Here is a 21314-nt window from a genome sequence, read left to right as displayed (position 1 = left end):
GTACGTTTTCAATTGAAAATGAGTATACGTAACAGGGGAAGCTAGAGATTTCGGAGGTAACCCAGATCAAGATTTCAAAGGTGGACTTTCGGTCAGAAAAGGGCTCTTTGTCGACATGGGCGTCTGGACCAAAGGAACAACAGCCGACTGTGTCATAGATGGGCTCGTCGTCGACGGGCTCGTCGATGGAATCGCCGTCGATGGACTTCATTGACGAGGTCGTCGTCGATGGGGCCGTCGTCGATGGATTCTTCGTCGATGGGGCCGTCGTCGATGGACTCTTCGGCGACGGGGCCGTCGTCGATGGACTCTTCGGCGACGGGGCCGTCGTCGATGGACTCTTCGGCGACGGGGCCGTCGTCGATGGACTCTTCGGCGACGGGGCCGTCGTCGATGGACTCTTCGGCGACGGGGCCGTCGTCGATGGACTCTTCGGCGACGGGGCCGTCGTCGATGGACTCTTCGGCGACGGGGCAGTCGTCGATGGACTCTTTGGCGACGGGGCCGCCGTCGATGGACTCTTCGGCGACGGGGCCGCCGTCGATGGACTCTTCGGCGACGGGGCCGCCGTCGATGGACTCTTCGGCGACGGGGCTGCCGTCGACGGGCTCTTCGTCGACGGGCTCTTCGTCGACGGGCTCTTCGTCGACGAGATCTTAGACGTCGACTGGCTCTTCGTCGACGATGACTTCGCTGGGTTTTCGTCGATGATGACTTCACTGATGGTACCGTCGTCGACGGGATAAACGTCGACGACGATTTTGAAGAGATAGTGTCCCAAGACGATTTCTTAGTGGTCGAAATTTTAGATGACACTATCGGAGAAGTTATAGCTCTAGTAGATACCGTAGTAGAAGAGCTTTAAAAAGAAGAAGTCACAGAGACTGTGTTTGAAGACACCAGTGACAGAGTCTTGACCTGGGCTTTACTCACTGTTTTTGTTGCTGAAGACTTGGTAGGTTCTGAAGGCGGAGGTAAAGGTGATCCAGCAGGAGGTGAAGACGACCTCCTTGTGTGATCTGAAGCTCTGTGAGAGGATTTATCATGTTTTTTCCCCTCAGGAGAAAAGCGGTCTCTGGATCTGTCTCCTTTGCTGGAAGTAGAGGCCCTGTCCTCCTCATCTGTAGAAGATGATTTGAGCCATAAGAGAACTCTTGCCTCCCTGTCCCTGATGGCCTTGGCAGGGAAGGTTCGACAAATCCTACAATCCTTTACAATGTGATTAGGATGTAGGCAGTAGATGCAGTCCTTGTGCTGGTCATCTACATGGACCCTCTTTTTATCACAGGTCCTGCAAGCCTTGGAGAGCTTTCTTTTCAGACATCCTGAAAGAATAATGAAGAAAAACTGAGAAGGCACTCAGGGAGACTCCCTTCCACACGACGTGCGGTGAAAATCTGAGGAGAACTGCCTCTGCTGGGAAGGTTCTAGAGGGTGCTGACCTCTGATTGTTAGGAACTATTTTCAGTTCTTTTTACATAAGGAGGTGGATAGGCTACTAAGATTTGGGCCTGTTTGGGCCTATAGTCTTGTCGGCCTACTACAGTTTTTACTAAGGCACTGCTATTGTATATTTGTTACAGTGGGACTCCCGCCTCGGCGACGGGGAATGATTCAGGCATGTGAATCTATGAAAGATACCCCAATACTGGACAAAAAACCATGTCTTGAGCTTTCTCCTAAATATTCCTTCACCGTCTCTCTGGCCCAGTTCCAAACTAAGATTGTTCCAGCCCACGGGCACAAGAGGGAGACCAACGGACGCCAGTGCGTAGAGGTGGCAGATATGAAATGGTCCCCAACAACAAATCAGGGATGAGATGGACCTGATGTGGAGCCACATGATGCCACCACCCGACGCACAAGGAAATTTCTAAGAAAATTCTTCAGATCCAGTCAGGTGCCGGAGGTTATTCACCAGACAAGGAATCTGCAGCTAGAAGTATCCATCAGCATTTGTAGATTCTTTGGTCTCTTACAGACCAACAGCTTCCAAGTTCATACGCTGTATTTCATTGTCAGCATGTTGTTCAAAGGGCACAGCACCTCAGAAGAGCAGGAAAAAGCATTGTTTTTAAGAGATGCAAGTCTCAACCAAGAAGATCTCATTTGAGCTAAGCCAGTGTTCTGTTAAAGTAGGAATGCCAAATCAACAGAGGCACTAAATATCTCATTAGATATTAGATGCACAGATCTTGGGCAGGCTATCTGAGAGAGAGGATTAACGACTACATTCCAGTCCTCACCTTGCGTTCCTCCTCTGAACATCTGGCTATAGTCCAGCTCAGAACAGGCGGCAGATCATTTTTGTATCCAGGACAGCTTAACTGGAACATGCTCCCTAGGGATCTGCATCTATACAAGACCTTCCCTTCTTCAAAAAGAAACTGACAACTTGGCTTTTCACACAATCAGCATAAGTTTCATATGTAGGAGCGGTCATGCCTTTTGTGCAGGGACACTCTTGTGAGTAGCTGTGCACTGTAGAAATCTTCATAACATAAGGAGTTAAGGAGGCCTTGATTAACTGCTTGTTAAAATGTTTTATGTCACTTGGTAAGGTATTCTGGAAGGGTTGAGTATCCTCGCACAAGTCACAATCATACCTGCCAAGAACTGTAGAAGCTCTTGCAGAATTCAGAGTTATACCTGCTGTACTGCAAACCTTTCTACGAACCAGAGTCAGCCAAAGAGTCCATTTGGTAGAACAGAAGTCTTTAGAGCAGAGGCATGCCATTTCCTGACTGCAGAGACAACAACAGTGTCCTGGTTTGGGATTGGATTCTGAGGTATAGATTTCTTTAGCAGTCCGAGGTGCTATTTGAGTTATGACCAGAGAAAGACATTTTTCTTACACTGTTTTCTTGAAACCAGGCGCTAGAAGTAAAAGAGCACATGTAGGGACTCTTTGCTGCACCTTTATAATCACCGAGAAAGATGCTTGTGGATTTTCCAGTGACTTCATGAAATGTTGTGATTTTTAGCAAACCCTAGAAGTAGAACCTAAGGGAGACACTAGTGTGTAAAATGTGGAACATGGATCCAAGTCTGAAAAAACAAATGTATATCCCTCCTGGGAAGTTGTATGTGTCCTCTTTCTTTTAGCTGGAGGTGGAGTAGGAGAATACTTGGGCCCCAGAGGTGCACCAGGTCTTTCTGGCTTTGGCTCTTACCAGAGTAGAAAAACTGAGGACAGAGAAAATGGAGACGTAGTATGCCTTAGTAGTACTGACAGAAACTGCAGAGGTCGAACAGAAGGCTAAATAGAGGCTTCTGGTGGACAGCCAAGGCAGGACAAAGAATGGTATGGCCAGAAGTGGTGACAGAAACCATAGGTGTAGAGGAGGTGATATTATGTGAAGATAGGCAAGATCTGTTGCTCAATAGCAGTAAAGACTAGCTGCCAAAGAGAAAGGAGGATTGCATAAAAACTGAGTGCTATTAAAAAAAGAGACCACAGAGCTCGCCACAGAGAACTTATGGAAGTTACCAGATATTTGTGAAGCCAAGGTGCAAGAGTGGATGCATGTGTGTGAAGTATTCAGTTTTGTAAGAAAAAGTGTCCAAGCGATAAAAAGTGATCCAGTTCTCTCTAAATTGCTATTGAATACCTCACAAGTACAGATGACAGGAGAGAAAACATAACAGTAATATCCATTCTATATGCAGTGCTTGAAGCAAATTATTTACATATAGGCAGATATGAAAGTAAGGGAATAGACTGTGGACAGATTTGGGAGTGGAAGGAGTTGGGCGCAGAAGGAGGCAGAATCATATGACAAATATAGATCAGGATGTGGGAAAATGTGGAAGAGATTGGGCAGGTTCTGCACCAGTCTGGAAGGAATTCCACGACATACACAAACATTGGCATTGAAGATTTACTCACTGTCTCTCAGGTAGGTGTCAGCAAAGTACAGTGTTCGCACAAATCCTGTGAAGGAGTCTTCTGCTGAACGTGCTTCAATTTTCCGCTGTACGGGAGCAAGTTCCATCTCCTGTAGTGCATCATGGTCAAACTTGGCGTTAGCTTCTTGCACCTTCATTGAAATAGTGGGAGGGAACAAGAGGAGATGAGGATTGTGATATGAAAATAATTCAGTAAAGAAGGGAGATGACAAGAGTATGAAATAAGTGAGGAGTGAAAAATACAGGGTGGAAAATATAGGAGAGATGAGAAGCAAGAAAAATGATGAGAAATGGATAATGACAAAGTGAGCAAAAGGAATGATACACAGGGAAAACTGTGTCTAAACTGTATTGCTCTAGCATTAACTCTTTATCATCCATTAAATGCTTTTTACATTTCTCAGGCATGACTAGGGAAACCTTTTGGCATATCAAGAGCAACTGGAAGAGAATCCAAGTTTTAACTTGCCCTTATTGATGTCAGTTACCCTGGATACCTTGTGAATTATCCACTGATGGGACAAGTGAGTCTCCTGCAAAAACCGATAAATAAACGTAACTTTTGTGTGACGTTATTGCTAATGAATAAGCGTTTTTTCAAGACAAGCACATAATAGTAGATCTGTGAATAAGTTCAAATGGTTCTTTTGCTAAGGTTGAAAAAACAGAATTTAACTCAAAATAGAGCTGGAGTCCTCACTAGAGAAAAATAACAAAACATATGCTTCATAAACTCTTTAATGATTCTTGTGAGAATAAAAAAGGTGTCGCTAGATTTTGCTGAAAGATGCACTTTGATTATTTGATATTTAGGGTCTGATTTAGCCAATACCAAACAAAGTATATACTAATTGGATGCTAATAACAATGGGTCGAGATTTTTGGATTGAAGAGGAGTCTATTTACATGCATACATCTTCAGAATGGAATAACTCTCACTGCCGTACGAATGTCTCTACAGTTATTAGACATTTTTGGTAAACTAAACTAGAAGTTCTCATCAATCAGGTGGAGTGACTCTGGGTACAGGTAGAAAATCTGGCCTTGCCTCCTGGATAATACATGTCTTGAACTGAAGCAGCCGGCTCACAGACCTCTGTTCCACAGCCCTGGAAACGAATGTTGTGTGGGCTGTGCTGGGGCTCTCAATATCATCAGACACAGTTCCTTCTTCATCTTACACAATAGTTTGAGTATTACTGGCACGGCAGAAATGCATAAAGGAACTTCCTCCACCAGGCTGTTCAGAAAGCTTCTCCGTTGGAGCCGGGCCACAGCCTTCTACTCAGAAACCATGGGCATTTGTTATTGTAATTTGTTGCAATATATCCGATTCCTTTGTGTCCCATCTCTGGAACACCCAACTTAATTGTTTGTTGCTTATCTCTCATTCATGATTCGTCACCCAAAGTCTGCTGGGCATATTGGCACATACATAGTCTAATCCAGATATGCTCTCCACCGTAATTCCCCCCTTGTGCTTCAGAGCGCATGAATATGGTCTTCCTATAATAGGGGAAGAGATCTCATACCTCCTTGTTTCCCAATTTAGTACATCATTGTTGTCTGTGTGGAAACCTATGAGTTTTGTACTTGAGACAGAAAGGCTTTCATTGCAAGCCTTACTGCTTCAGTAAATATATACGAAGAGTTTTTCCCTTTTAGAACTAATGCCCACTGACAAGCAATTATCATAAAAACACTCCGCACCTGTGAGGGATGAGTTCATAGTAATTGAACCATGTGGCATTACTTGGAATGGATCAATGGAAAACCTTCAAAAATGTTATTCATTTTTGTCCAGTTTTTCATTTGGCCAGCTGTATGAATCTTATCTCAACGTCTTAAGCTTGTGAATTCTGAGTGTTTCATTCTTTTTGAATTGGTTTCATACAAAGACATCACTGTAGAAGTAGGTGGATGCAAACAAAATGCAACCCAAGAGTCCTTTGAGATGCCTTACAATCAAAATATTTCAGGAATGTGTGGAGATGCATGTAAGCGCCTCCCCTGTGTACCAAAATCAGTTTCTTGCTTAACTCTTTCCGAGCCGTTGGATATAGAGCACAAAACAATTGTCAAAACCAGTGTGCAGATCTTTATTTGGGACTTTTGTTGAAGGGAAAAAAAAGAAAGAGACCACTCCACTGAACAGGTAGGTGGGAGAGCAGTGAGGAATCTGTGGCTGAATGGAATACCCACCAGAAAGAGTGTAACTGAGGATATGTAATTAGTTTTTCTGATGGCTACTTCTAACTGCAGATTCCTCACCTTTTAAACAGATACCAAAGCAGTACCTGCTAAAGGTGGAGGGTCTGAGGAGTAGGGTCAGACCAAGAAATCCTGGAGGACCTTGCGAGTGAAATATACTTCCCGCCACACATGGATGACAAGGTAGCAATGCTTCGTAAACGTGTAGATGGGCGCCCACGTCACGAACCGCCAGATGTCAATGACATACACTCTGCATACCATTGCAGTTATCGCAACCTTACCCTAGTGGAATGGGCTCTCAGATCTCTCAGAGGCTTTTTGGCCAATGTGTAACAGATCTTAATGCAGAGTTCTCTTCCGCAAACGCCTTCTCTTTATGTGCCCCGAATACCCACACAAAAAGCAGATTGTTCACCCTATGGTCATTGGTCAGACTGAATTTAAAGCTCATTTGGAGTCCAACTAATGGACCCTCTCTTTCTATTTCAAGAAATGAGGGGTAATGAATGCAGGAAGAGTGATGGACTGTCCAACGTGAACTGCGTGACGACATTCGTCAAGAAGTCTGCCTGAGTCCTCAGCACCAGTTTGCCTTGAAAAAAGGAAGGTGTAGGGGATTGCACTGAGAGTGCCTAGAGTTCACTCACACAATGATCTGAAGTGATACTAATGAGGAACACAGTCTTTAGAGTCAGCAAACGTAACGAGCAGCTATGCATTAGCTCAAAGGGAGTACAGTAGGTGTGTAGGTGCAATGCTGTAAAGTCTCTGTGTACCGGTCGAAAACTGTCTAGTGTCGTACCGTGAGCTCGCACTGCAAGCTGCAAACTGATTGTCACAGCTAAGTAACATTTTCTGTTTGCATCATGTCCTGCTGTAAACCACTATGAGAAGGATGGGGAGCAACAAAAAAACAATGGACTAAATTACGGCCCAGAACATGTGAGGAGATTGCAGAGACAATCAACCAGTTGCAATCAGGGACACCGCCTGCCCAAACGGCTTGCTGGTCGAAAGATCTTACTGCTGACTGAATAGCTCTGGGACCTTTACAGTTCCATTAAGGAGGATGACAACAGTGGTGATACCCAAGGCAGGCCGAACAGGCAAAAACTGTGGCTCTTCTCGACAGATCTTGCTACTTAATACTGAAGTTAAAATGTTAACAAAACCAGAGCCTACACTGACCTTCTAGGCGATTTGCTTGCTGTCTCAGATATGCTGTGTCACTGGGAGGCCTGGGTGCTTTTGGGTGAGCTGCTTTAGGAATTGTCAAGTCCTAATACACAAACTGTATACGTTGCTTTGGCATATGTAATGCACTGTTGGTCCCCTCCTCAAGGGGTCTTGTTTTTGTATTGGCTATCCTTTAAAACCAATAAAACATTTTTGACAAAAATGTTAACAACGGTTCTTGCAATTCCCCTCACTGCTGTGGTTGGCACTCGGATACATAGGGAGCAAAGTGTCTTTATGTTGATGAAACCTAAAATATGCCGCTTAAATACAGCACTCTCACTGGATGAACACTTTGGGTCTCTAGCTGCCATACTAGGGACTGCAATTCAGAAGGCCCTCAACTACTTTGGACATACCGGTTTGCCTTGCTGGAAAAATTCAGGCTGAGGCCCATATTTACGGTGCACACTAAGCTACTACACACCGCCCTGATGGTGTGAGTACAGATAAATAATGTCCTCTTGATCCCCTTTCCTGTTCCATGCAGCACTAGGCAGGGCTGTTTTGTTTCACCCCTGCTTTTCGCACTGGATATAGAGCCATTGGCAACACTGCTCAGTTTGGATCCTGGAGAAGGGAATTTTAGATGAGCTACAGGGGTAGAAGACAATGTTTCCATTTATGCAGATGAGAAGCTGGCCTATTTAGAGCAGCTACAATATTTGGGGCACAGAGTGCTAAAGGTACTTCAGTAATTTGGAAAATGTACAAGCCTGAGGATGAAATAAACCAACTCTTGAGAATACCCATTTGTGGGCACAGCATCCAAAGGCAACTGGCTTTTCCAAAACTAAATTCCCGTAGCAACAAACAGTATGGTCTATTTGGTGTCTTTATATTGGAACGCCACATACAGATGTAGGAGAGCAACATGGGGAGGGTCGAGAGACAGCTTGCCCTATGGACAGCTATCCCGATCTCACTCATAAGCAGGGTGGCCCTCTTCAAGATGGTTGCCATTCCTCAAATACTGTATATATATATATTACAGAACATCCAGGGTAAAGTGGTGGTCTCCTTTTTTAGAGCCTTGGCATCGAAAATCGGCTCCTGTCTATGGAACAACAGGACCCTGAGTCAGTATGATTAAGTGCTGCAAATCGCAGTTGGATGGAGGATTTGAAATGGCAGATTTGCTTTCTTATTACCTACCGGGCATTACACCAATAGGTGATTAATGGCTGTTTTTTGGACGTTGAGTCACATCCAGCTTATAGCAGCGTGCGCTGAACAATGGGAGAGGGAAGTATACTACACTTCCTATATGGGGGCCGGTCCATGAGAGTTGTCGATGCCTCCATTCACAAAGCGGTTTTGGATGCCAAGGCTCCCCTGGAGGAGAAATGAACTGAATGAGCACAGCCCCCCCCCCCACCATCTCTTTGCCTTTAGGGGACCCCCCATCCACCCACAAACTCCCATCCAGGAGCAGAAACTTGGCATGAAAGCCGCCCCTAAGGATATTGACCTTTTACCTAGGGGGTCACGAGGAGCTTCAGAAGCAACAGCAATACCGAATCCGGAAGAGGTGAGTATTCAACTCTTCTTCCCGATTAAGATTAGGGGGCAGGTTGGCAGATTTTATACCCAGTTGGAGACTGTTTACTTTGGATGTCTGGGTGCTACAGAAGGTGCAAGGTTTCCACATCGAGTTTTAGGCTCCCCAATACAACATTTCCACCCCGCCCCATGGCCATGTCGGCTCAGGATGCCTCTCTGGTGGACGAAGAGTTAGCAAAACTCCTAGCCAAGGGTGGGGTAATGTATGTAGGTATGTATGTATCGGATTTATAAAGCCCAGGAATCACCCCCGGAGGGGTATCTCCGCGCTATCTAAACGGGAAAGTCAGACGAACATGTGCAGATAGAAATTACCCTCTGAATAATACAGTTTTCAGGAGTTTCCTAAAGCGTAGAAGATTGGAGCAATTACGCAGGTCCACAGGTCGATCAATCAATCAATCGGAGTACTTGTAGAGCGCGCTACTTACCGTGAGGGTCTCAAGGCGCTGAGGGAAGGGGGTGCTGCTACTGCTCGAAGAGCCAGGTCTTGAGGAGTCTTCTGAAGGCGAGTAGGTCTTGGGTCTGCCGTATGTGGGTAGGGAGGGTGTTCCAGGTCTTGGCGGCGAGGTAGGAGAAGGATCTGCCGCAGGAGGTAGTTCGTTGGATGCGATGGACAGCGGCGAGGGCGAGGCTGGCGGAGCGGAGCTGGCGGGTGGGGGTGTGGAAGCTGAGTCTGCTGTTAAGGTAGGCTGGTCCGGCGTTGTGGAGTGCTTTGTGTGCCTGGGTGAGGAGCTTGAAGGTGATCCTCTTGTCGACGGGGAGTCAGTGTAGGTCTCTGAGGTGGGGGGTGCGGCGGGGGACGTTACGATCAGTCGGGCGGAGGCGTTTTGGATGCGTTGTAGTTGTTTGGCTGGGATTCCTGCGTAGAGTGCGTTGCCGTTGTCTAGTCTACTGCTGACAAGGGCCTGTGGAGAGGGAGGAGTCGAGGATGAATCCTACGTTGCATGCATGGTCGGTGGGTGTTGGTGCTGTTCCCAGTGTGGTCGGCCACCAGGTGTCGTCCCAGGCTGAGGGGGTGGGTCCGAGGATGAGTACCTCCCTCATGTCCGAGTTCAGCTTCAGACGGCTGCTCCTCATCCAGTCGGCGACGGCCTTCATTCCCTCGTGGAGGTTGGTTTTGGCGGTGTGAGAGTGTTTGGTGAGGGAGAGGATGACCTGGGTGTCGTCGGCGTAGGAGATGATGTTGAGGTCGTGCTAGCGGGCCACTTGTGCGAGGGGGGGCCATGTAGATGTTGAACAGCGTCGGGCTGAGGGATGAGCCCTGGGGGACGCCGCAGATGATGTCGGTGGCTTCGGATCGGAAGGGTGGGATGCGGGCGCTCTGGGTTCTGCCGGAGAGGAAGGACGTGGTCCAGTCAAGGGCCTTCTCTTGGATTCCGGCTTCTAGGAGGAGTGTCTTTAGAGTGCGATGGCAGACCGTGTCGAAGGCGGCCGACAGGTCCAGGAGGATGAGGGCTGATGTAGGGTGTTCCAAAATTTCGAGGCCAGATGGACAACAGTTTTGCCGCCTGACCTAAGTTTCTTAAACCGGGGAACCACTAGAAGCCTTTTCCCTTCCGATCTAAGATGACAATTCGGACAGTAGATTTTGAATTTATCCGCCAGGTAGCTGGGGCTCGTGCCTTAGAGAGCTTTATGGGTGAAACAACATAGTTTGAAATTAATTCTCTGGCTGATAGGGAGCTAGTGAAGCTGTCTTAATAAAGGTCCTACCGAGGAGGTTTTTTTAGTGCCAGGCGAGCGGCCACATTTTGAACAATCTGCAATCTGCTGAGAAGGGAATCATTAGCAGATGCCAGCAGAGTATTGTAGTAGTTCAAGCGGCCAATAATCAATGGCTGAATCAAGGTTCTTGGCACAGAGAGGGGCAACCAGCGAAACACTTCGCAGAAGGCTTAAGGTGTAGTAACAGGTCCCCGTTGTAGTCATTACTTGGTCCTTCATGGATAGCAGAACATCTACGCGAACCCCCACATTTTTTGCCACAGTTTGGAGAAGGGGCTAGACCTAATGTAGCAGGCCACCACCTAGGGGACCAGATGGCCTGAGCTGTGCCAAACGACAGAATTTCCGTCTTAGATGCATTTAACTGAAGACAATGGTCCGTCATCCATTCTGATATAGCTAACATACCCTTAGCAAAACGCTGCTCAATATCCTCAGAGTTCTTATCAAAGGTTAGAAGCAGCTGGGTATCGTGAGCATAGAAGAAAGGGGCAAAACCATGCTCCCTGATAACCTTGGCAAGGGGGCCACATAGATATTAAATAAAGTCGAGGAGACGTCGATACACTGCGAGGCTGCAGTTTGGAGCGGATAATGCAGAGGCTCTTTTTTCTTACTCGATGATTGCTTCTCCTTGGCATTTCCTGGATCGTTATACACTTGTATCCACCAACAAGACACCTTGGACTCCATCAGAAGCCTCCTTGAAGCTTGTGACCTAGAAAGCATCACACCGGCCAGCTTCATCATGGAGTGCGCCAAGATATCTATGATGGAGAATTACTTCCGGTTCGAGGACCAGATCTTTCTTCAAATCTCAGGTACCTCTATGGGTAGCGTCTTTGCACCCAGCCTCGCCAACCTGTACGTTCATCTATTTGAGCAAAAGTGTGTCCTCAACCACAGCAACCCGTATTTCCATCAGGTGTTGCTGTGGAAGAGGTACATCGATGACGTGCTGGTGATACGGCGTGGTACTACCCTTGAGGTTAATGCTTTTCATGGTTGGCTTAACCAACAGAATTCCTTTTTGAGATTTACTATTGAGTATAGTGAATCTCGACTAGCATTTTTGGATATTTCCATTTTTGTTGAAAATGGACAGTTACAATGTGAATTGTTCAAAAAGCCCATGTAAAGGAATTCCTTGCTAACGTTAGAGAGTCATCATCCCAAAGCCCTGTGCGAAAATCTCCCTGTGGGTCAGTTTCTAAGGGTGCGCAGAAACTGCTCAACAACAGCACTTTTTGATAAACATGCCCAAGAACTCTCTCTTCAACTCCAGGCCCTTGATTATCCCAAACGCCTTGTGCGTAGAGCCTGGAAGAGGGCTTCTAATGTCAGCCGAGATGCTTTACTTGATCACAAGATCACCAAACCTGCAACCGACAGATTGACATTTGTGAACACTTTCTGCACACTGTCAAACCATGTCCAGAAGACAGTACGCAGACATTGGCATATTTTAAATATTGCTACGGAGAACATCCCGTTGCCACTTTTTGCATTCAAGAGAGGTCCAAGTCTGCGCGATAGCCTTGTACACACCCGGCCAAGGCTACAGTTGAATCAGGATACCAAGACCCTCTGGGGGCTTCCCCCGGTACGTGGCCACTATCCATGCGGTTCATGTAGTGTGTGTCCGCAGACCATCAAGACAGAATCCGTAGATATTGGGACTGACCGACCATGTATTCTTAAAACTCACACTAATTGCAACACAGACCGTGTGATCTATATGATCACATGTCCTTGCTCACTGAGGTACATTGGACACACAACTCGCAAAATCAAATTGCGCATCAGTGAGCATAAAAGTACAATACATTGTAATAAACAGTCAACGTGCTTGACAAATCATTTCCTATCCCAGAAACATCATGCAGATGAGATGACGTGGTTTATTTTGGAACATCCTATGATTCCTCAGCATGTGACTGACATCTCCAGATTTCTGTTCATCAAGAAACAAAAATTGATTTTCAAGCTTAAAACGGATACAGAAGGCTTAAATGACAACATCCCGTGGGTCTCCATTTAACATGTTTGTGTGTAGTAACTTTACAACCACTAGCGTTACTCATGGATGGTATTCCTGATCCCAGATATCAGGCTCGACTAGCCTATAGTACATCAAATAATGCTGATGTAAAACGTAAACAGTCCCATATAATCAGCGATACATACTAGCAATATTGTCAGGGATAGCGTGTTCCACCCTGTCATGACTGTAATTACCATTTTATTATTAGACATGATCAAACACCAGTACCGAGTATTATACTAATTCCAGGGAACCCAATGATATGCAACTGGAGGGTAGCTCTAACATCTTAATAGTTGACAGCGGTCTACCTGAGTTCTCACACAATTTGATTTTAGTTCAACATCACATACTTAAAGCCTTATATCAATATGTGGAGAGTATTGTGCATTTCGATGCCTAGCCACACAAAACAAATGCTGCAGCAATGGCGAAGCTTAATAACATTGGCATAATTACTCCCCTATTGATATATTCTCATGTAGCTGATCATAGGGTCAAGGACAGCCCTACAGGGTAAATAAAAGGCACAACACCAGAGTGGTATCACTTACATCACTGATGGCTGAGTATAATCCATATTAATTATCGGTCCCACAAAATGATCAAAAAATGTTTTTTTAAGAAAAAACAGATGAAACCGGATCATTTATGGAAATTGCGAGGGATGTGGTTTTCACTCGCTTTGCAGGCATTGATGGGACCACACATTTTGGTAATCTGAGCACTATACATCTGTGAATTGTGGCCCGACATCGTGAATTTTGGCGCAGAATTGCTTTTGCGGAGTTACATATAGATGCCGTGACTTGTTCTGACGCTCCACTTTTTGATCCGAATGCGCACGCGCAAAAGAATTGCTTTCCTTGAATGCGCAAGCGCGCGAGATTAATACCTTTTCCTTCTTCTCTCTGCTCGAGGGAGCATTCCGAGAAAGTGGCGTCATCTATTGGCACATGCGCACCAGGGCAAATAAAGGGCTGAGGTAGCGTCCGAGTATGACGCACAGGCTTCTACACATTTGGTGCGCTACGAGGCGTCTCCATTATATCCTTTACAACGCACTCAACGATTGGTCTGAGAATCAATTAAAGACCAATTGGGCCAACTAGAAACACTATATAAAGAAGAGGCATCGACCTGCCATCGGTACTTCCCACATTGCTTGCAGATCGCAACGAGGTACCGACGGACAGGTAAGAGACTCTCTGTGTGTGCTATGTTAAGTAGGGTCAGTTTCCTTGATTGTGTGATCTATTATTGTGTATGCTCCTAAATCCTGAGATCTGGCATCTTCTGACCCTTTGAATTTTTCACTAAGCTGAGAATATAGACTATTTGATAAGTAACACCCAGTGTGTGTTGCAAGTAGATCCTGGCAACAGGTGTAAGATTATGTCCTATTTACATATATAACAAAGACAACTCTCCACCGGGTTCATCCATTTTATTTTGGTCTCTTAGATAGAAATAAGTGGCATACGACGTAGGAGATTGTCCTAATACAACATATAGATTCAGTTCTAGATGCAATGACTGTTTAGAGATTGCTTTTATTAACTAATACAAAACTGAACCATTTTTGATTGAACCACACACGTCAAATGCTAGCTTGCTGTCTTTCATGGTGTGGAGCGCCATAGATCTGCACTTTCTGAATCAGGTTTTTGTAATTTTCGATTTCTGAGTATAACATAGGGATAAAAGGATGATGTAATCACCTCATGTTCCCTTTTTACCTACGATTAGAGCGGGGCCTCTACCACCGAGCAGTTTCCGGTTGACGTGGGGCTTACTCCCACAGAAAGCTGGGTGAGTACCTATCTGTTGTTAAAAATAAAGAATTGCCTTAGTAAAGTTACATAATGAATTGGTACGGTCGATGAAAATGTAAAATCGATCTTTTTGACTTTTGAACCTCTATGCTCATAGTTTTCTCTGTTCACTATTATAAGTTTGACCCTTGTATTAACAAAAAAATTTTTGGTTTTAGGAATGAAGATATAGTTCTTACCTACACACACATGGGAATCATGTCGGGTAGGGTGGTAATAAACCACTGATCTATTTAATTCTTTCACCTGCAAATTATTATGTACAATACATCTTATTGATTGCTTTCCTTGCAGTAGCATTTAATAACTACTAGGTCCTGGAGAAAGCCGGGCTAGCTAGCCACACGGCTGAAACATGTCAACCTCACTATTCGCCAGGAGATAGTGAATTTGTACTATACTATCAGGCGATCTATTTTATCTCATGGCATTTGGACAATACCTAATAAACCTAATTTTTTTGCCCTTATAGTCATTTTTAAACTGCGCCCGTTTATCACTCGCACTGCACTCCATCAGTTGTCTCATATCTTGAACAACTACTGTGGCTGAGATTACTTGGAGTATGAGGTCAGGTATCTATTTATGTTAGCCGTGGAGCAACATTTGGCTACATTCGACCCTCCTCTCATAGTCTTCCAAATGACGAAGTTCCGCCAAATGGGTCGGCTGATGGAGACTTCTCTCTAGCCAGGTTTTGGGTATGCTATCTACAACTGGTGAACAGTTTCTTTTGAGCATTCTGTTTTTTTTGTCATACCACCAGACTGACCTTCTCCCTTAATTGTGCAAATTTCCTGGATCGATGCCAGGATGCATTCTGGCCCCAGGGGCTGCAGGGGCTTGTTAGGAAAAGAATAGTTGCGACTGGCAAAGTTTCCGGACATAATATGGAAAGGTTTCGATAATTTTAAAACGTCATCAGTCTGCAACCCTGTGTGGCAGAGAACCGGTAAAACGTGTAAGGGAAGGAGCCTGCTGAGGACGCTGGTGCAAGGGGCTCAAGGCACTTTTCACTTAAGGATTAACAAGAGAGGTGAGCGAGTCAGCTGGTTTCTTCGAGGGGGATTGGTTTGGTTGCTGTTAGAACATTTTTACAACCCCAGCTGGCAACTGTTTGGGCACTGCGAAGAGTAAAAAATTGCAGGAAACTTTAAAAGGCACTTTTAAAGTCATTAATCAAGTACTGGGAGACGCTTCACCATTGTGCACACTAGCGCTGAGGAGGATGCCGAAACACGTGGGACTGCATGTCCCAGGGAGCTCTGACCTGCTGAGGATTGCCTGCACCTGACACAGCGGGGAGCTGCTTAACTGTTCGCGCCACCCGCTACGCGAGAGCAGCTTCACCACTGTGCACGCTAGCGCTGAGGAGGACGCCGGAACGCGTGGGACTGCATGTCCCAGGGAGCTCTGCCCTGCTGAGGATTGCCTGCACCTGACACAGCAGGGAGCTACTTAACTGTTCGCGGGATGCGCGTGAAGCACGGGCCAAGGGCGGGCCCGTCAGAGACCAGAAGAGGTCACCCTCTAACGCCAACTTCATCACTAGGTCAGTTTTGTGAAACATCCCATCAAACCCTTGAGTATAGTGTCACAGTGTCTGTGTTGGCTTTGTCATTGATACAAGATGTCTAAACGCGAGGGGAAGAGGATAGGCACACTAACTGGTAGCAGCGTGGCGGGGACCCTAGATCAATTCATATTAAGGGCCACGTCTGTTCTGGAAAAAGAAATGGCTATAACAGAGCGACGCCTATCCTTGGATCTGCAACAAACCAAAAGATGCTCCCTAGGTATAATTGCAACAGCCTGTACTCCAGTCCACTCTGCCGCCAACCTTAATACTCATATGCTTATCGATGAGGAGAACGGTCTTGTGCCACCCCCAATTGGGCCACTGGAGGATGCCGCAAAATCACCTGCAGCTGCAACTAAAACTGCTCCTATTGTGCCCCCACGAACGTCAGCCAGATCTATTTCTAAAAATAAAAACCTAACAAACCAATTGATTCCCGACCCAGCAGCTAAAAGGAAAAGGGGAGGTGGGCCACAGAGACCAGTGACCGCTAAAGCGCCATGGATTAATAAAAATAGAAGCCGATTTCGAGCTGATGAGTGCAATGTACAAGATTCAGGTCTATGTAAGGTGTTAGGTCCCACCACATCTGCCATTCGCAGCTTTGACCAGAAGTGCAGACATGGAAGAAAACCTTTTTCCTGCATTATCCAAGCGCCTACCCTCTCTGTCAGGAGGCGTTGTAATAGAAGCTGACTGATTTTTGGACTTCTGCTGAGCAGCTTGGGATATGACTGAGTTCGGTTTGGGATGGCCCACTAAACAAGCTGGAGTGTCCATAGGAACTTTATACTTCTTCTCCAGTCTGGCGAGCACTGGTGTGATCACCTGTGTCCTCATAGCCTGCAGGCCTTCCTCCCAAACGTGGCCAATGATCGGGATAGCACAAACTGATTTCCGGTATGGCTCTTTGAAATCGTACAAAAAAAAATCCGTTTGGGTAGTTGACATTGGAAGCTCAAATCTCTTAGCCGCCCTTTCCATCAAATTAAGAAATCCGCCAATGTGCTCAGGCGGTGAGTCAATCAGCACTGGAGAGGGAGATGAAGGCGAAGGACTAAGGTAATCATCCCTTTGCATGTTAGGGTCCGTTATCTCATCCTCTTCTTGGTCATCATCCGAGAGGAATGGATCCTGTTGAGGCATTTGTTGAGGTGATCTTGGCAAGGGCTCTGGCAGTAATTCACAAGTTACTTACCTTCGGTAACGATATATCTGTAAGAAACCGTAGTTAGTGTTATATTCCTTACCTTAGAATATATCCCAGGTGTCAGACTGGATCCGGAAAGTTTTTTAGTCAGCAGTACCCTTGTGCGTCTGTAGGCATCGTCTGCCGCTCCGCGTCCGTCGTCGTGATCGCCGGAATGACGTCGTTGGAGTAATTAGACGCCGCCCTCGCGCGCTGACGTCAGTTCTGTACACAGCTTTCTAAGCCAGGAACGCAGAGCCATGCAAGAAACCGACACTTGTGCCATGAAACTAGGGCCCTTTAAAGGGAGATACCTTAACCCTAGATATCGGTTCGCAGAACGGGAAGGATGGGTGGGGCGGTAAGGAATCTAACACTAACTACTGTTTCTTACAGATATATCGTTACCAAAGGTAAGTAACTTGTGCATCTGAAAAAAACAGGTTAGTGTTAGATTCCTTACCTTAGAATAGATACCCCAGCAATACCAAACCCCGGTGGTGGGTCTGTGTACCAAGATCACACCAGAAAGTCCTGGAAAACGGAACGGCCGAAAAAGCCATCTCTCGGGACTTGACTGTCCAGGCAGTAGTGCTTAGCAAACATGTGCAGCGAGGCCCACGTAGCTGCCTGACAGATGTCCTGCAAGGGGACTCCCCGGCCCAGGGCAGTAGTAGCCACCGTGGCCAGAGTGGAATGGGCGCGCAGCCCCACAGAAGGCTCCTTTTTCGCCAAGGAGTAACAGACCTTGATGCACAAAACGACCCACCGAGAGATGGTCCGCTTGTGATCCACCCGTCCCTTCTTGGCACCCACGTAACCAACAAAGAGCTGGTCGTCCACCCGGAACTGGCATGTGCGGTCTAGATAAAAGGACAGCGCACATTTGGGTCCAGACAGTGGAGCCTCTCCTCCTCTTTCGGAGGCCGAAAGAAGGTGGGCAAGGTGATGGACTGCCCGATATGAGAGGCTGTAACCACCATGGGCAGGAAAGAAGGACGAATCCTCAGAACAACCTTGTCCGGATGGAGAGAGAGGAAAGGAGGCTTAGAAGACAGAGCCTGGAGCTCACTCTCCAGGCAGAGGTGATGGCAGCCAGGAATGCAGTTTTAAGAGTCAGAAGACGAAGAGCAAAGTTATGAAGTGGCTCAAAGGGAGCGCACATCAGATAAGTCCGTACAAGGTTCAAGTCCCACTGAGGCATTACAAAGGGAACAGGAGGGAACATGTGTGTGATGCCTTTCAAGAAGCTATTTACAACAGGGGACTTGAAAAAAGAAGGCTGACCAGGAAGCCTTAAGAAGGCTGAAATGGCCGAAAGATAGCATTTGATAGTGCCCAGAGCAGAGCCCTGCTGAGCAAGAGAAAGAAGGAAGAGGAGAACCTCTGAATCGGGGGCAGAAAGTGGATCCACAGCCTTTGCTGTGCACCACGCCGCAAACTTGTTCCACCTGCAGGCGTGTACCATTTTTGTGGAGGGACGCCTGGCTAGCAGAATCACATCACAGACTTCAGGAGGCAAGTCAAATGGCCTCAACTGTCGCCCCTCAATCTCCACACGTGTATGGTGGAGACTGGACAGGTTCGGGTGGAGGACCGTCCCCTGCTGCTGCGACAGAAGGTCCTCCCGAAGAGGCAGACGAATCGGGAGATCGACTGACATGGTGAGTAGCTCGGGATACCAGTATCTTCGTGCCCAGTCCGGAGCCACAAGGATGACTTGGGCCCGGTCTTGCCTGATCTTCTTCAGCACTCTGGGCAGAAGTGGTATAGGCGGAAAGGCGTACAACAGACTGCAGCTTCACTCGCGATGAAAAGCGTCTCCGAGCAAGTGCCGTCTTGGAAATTCCAACACGCAGAACTGATGACATTGCGTGTTCTCTTCGGCAGCGAATAGATCTAACCAAGGCTCTCCCCACTGCTGAAAGAGGCCTTGCGCCACGTCAGAGTTCAGACGCCATTCATGATCCATCATGCACCGGCGGCTGAGTTTTTCCGCCCTGGCGTTCAGGGAACCTGCCAGGTGTTGAACCACCAGGGTGATGCCGTGGTATTCCAGCCATATTCTGAGGCGCAGAGCCTCCTGACAAAGGGTCCATGACCCCACCCTACCCTGTTTGTTGCAGTACCACATGGCGGTGGTGTTGTCCGTGAACACCTGCACTACACTTCCCCGGACAGAGGGAAGGAATGCCTTCAGTGCAAGCCGGATCGCCTGCAGCTCCAGAAGGTTGATATGGAGCCAGGACTCCGCCGGAGACCAGAGGCCTCTGATCTCTGCCTCTCTCATGTGGCCCCCCAAACCCAGAAGGGACGCATCCGTCACTACTACTTGCTCCGGTTGGGGAAGGGAGAGGGATATGCCGCTGACCCAATCGCGGTCCGTGAGCCACCACTGCAACTGTCTCGCAGTGACCTCCGAGATCAGGACTTGGTCGGACAGGTTGCCCTGATGCTGTGCCCACTGAAACTTCAGGTCCCACTGTAGAACCTTCAACCGCCACCTGGCGTGATGCACCAGCAGGATGCAGGAGGCCATCAGTCCCAGGAGCCGCAGCGTCAACCTGACCGAGACTCGGGATAAAGGCTGAAAGATAGGAATCAGAGCCTGAATATCCCGAACCCGCTGCTCGGGAGGATAAACCCGAAACTGCGCCGAGCCCAGAACCGCTCCGATGAAGAGGAGCTTCTGAGAGGGGCACAGGTGTGACTTCGGCACGTTGATGGAGAACCCCAGCGAGTGCAGGAGATTGGCCATAGTCTGGAGGGAGTAGACAACTGTCTGGGGCGAGCCCGCCTTCAACAACCAGTCGTCGAGTTAGGGTAAGACTGAAACCCCTAATCTGCGCAGATAAGCTGCGACCACCGCCATCACTTTCGTGAACACCCGAGGGGCACTGGTGAGGCCGAAGGGGAGCACGGTAAACTGAAAGTGCTTGTGGCCTGCCCTGATCCGCAGGTAGCGCCCGTGGGCCGGCAGGACGGGGATGTGGTAATATGCGTCCTGCAAGTCCAATGCTACCATCCAGTCTCTAGGGTAGCCAGGACCTGACCTTAAGTCAGCATCTTGAACTTCTCCTTCCGGAGGAAGCCGTTGATGCTCCGGAGGTCCAAGATAGGGCGTAGGCCTCCTTTGCCCTTCTTGGGCACCAGAAAGTAGTGGGAGTAGCAACCACTGTAGTGTAGTTCCTATATTCCCAATAGGCTCTGCGCATTGGAATAATATATTCAGCAGTGTAGACGTAGGACTGAGGTTATCTAGGTCTCTACTGACTATATTAGACATAAGGTTTGCCAGCTAGCTCAGAGGTCACTAGAAACTTTCTCGAATAAACGAGGAGGAGTTTAACCTCCCTGGATAGACAAGAAGGGAATAGCTTCCGACAACCATAAAACATGACAACTTTGCTCTCCCTGAATAAGAGTACATCTCTAGAGTCGTGTGAAAACAATAGACAGCTATTTCACTCAGTCAAATGTGCGTACTTAGTTTCACCAGAATGCAGAGAAAAGAGAGACGGGCGTTAACAATAAAAGGTGTTATTTATTGAGCAGTCTTCTTCCTCATACAAGAGAAATGAATTGCCACGATTGTAATACTCATGGTAAAGTAAAGTGCGTAGAGTAAAAGGAGGATTATAAAATACTGTAAAAGCATTGATATGGTTTCTTAGCCATATGGTACTTTAAAATAGATAAAATATATACATACATATATACATTGACTAATCGTACTCAACTGGTGCTTCTAAATACACCTACCCCTGTGTACAGGACCTAAGCCTAATACGTGGGAAGTAGTAAGTAAGTAGCAGTTTAAGTTAAGTTTGTTTTGCCAAGAATCTGACTCAAGAATTCTCTGTAAGGGTTTAGTCAGTTCCGTACCTGGGTAATAGAAAGCAGGAGGTCTTGTATCTCTTTCTCAGGACTCGATTTCCCAGTAACCCGTGAAGGTATCTGGAAACACCGGAGCTGGATTTCTCGGCAGGAGAAAAGACAGCGTCTCTCTCAGTGCGT

General features: G+C 47.0%; 1 protein-coding gene across 3 annotated transcripts in view; it reads right to left on the bottom strand.

Moving 5' to 3' along the window:
* LLGL2 (LLGL scribble cell polarity complex component 2) overlaps nucleotides 1-21314 on the bottom strand; it is an 876878-nt gene that overhangs the window by 253976 nt on the left and 601588 nt on the right. For all 3 annotated transcript variants that reach the window (XM_078654529.1, XM_078654530.1, XM_078654531.1), the window contains one exon: nucleotides 3890-4040. In XM_078654529.1, the coding sequence (XP_078510655.1) occupies nucleotides 3890-4040 (151 nt within the window). The remainder of the gene's footprint in view (nucleotides 1-3889; nucleotides 4041-21314) is intronic.

This window comes from Lissotriton helveticus, chromosome 7 (assembly GCF_964261635.1).
Source record: "Lissotriton helveticus chromosome 7, aLisHel1.1, whole genome shotgun sequence".
Lineage (NCBI taxonomy): Eukaryota > Metazoa > Chordata > Amphibia > Caudata > Salamandridae > Lissotriton > Lissotriton helveticus.
Note: the sequence above shows the minus strand (reverse complement) of the source record. Positions and strands in the feature narration are given on the sequence as shown.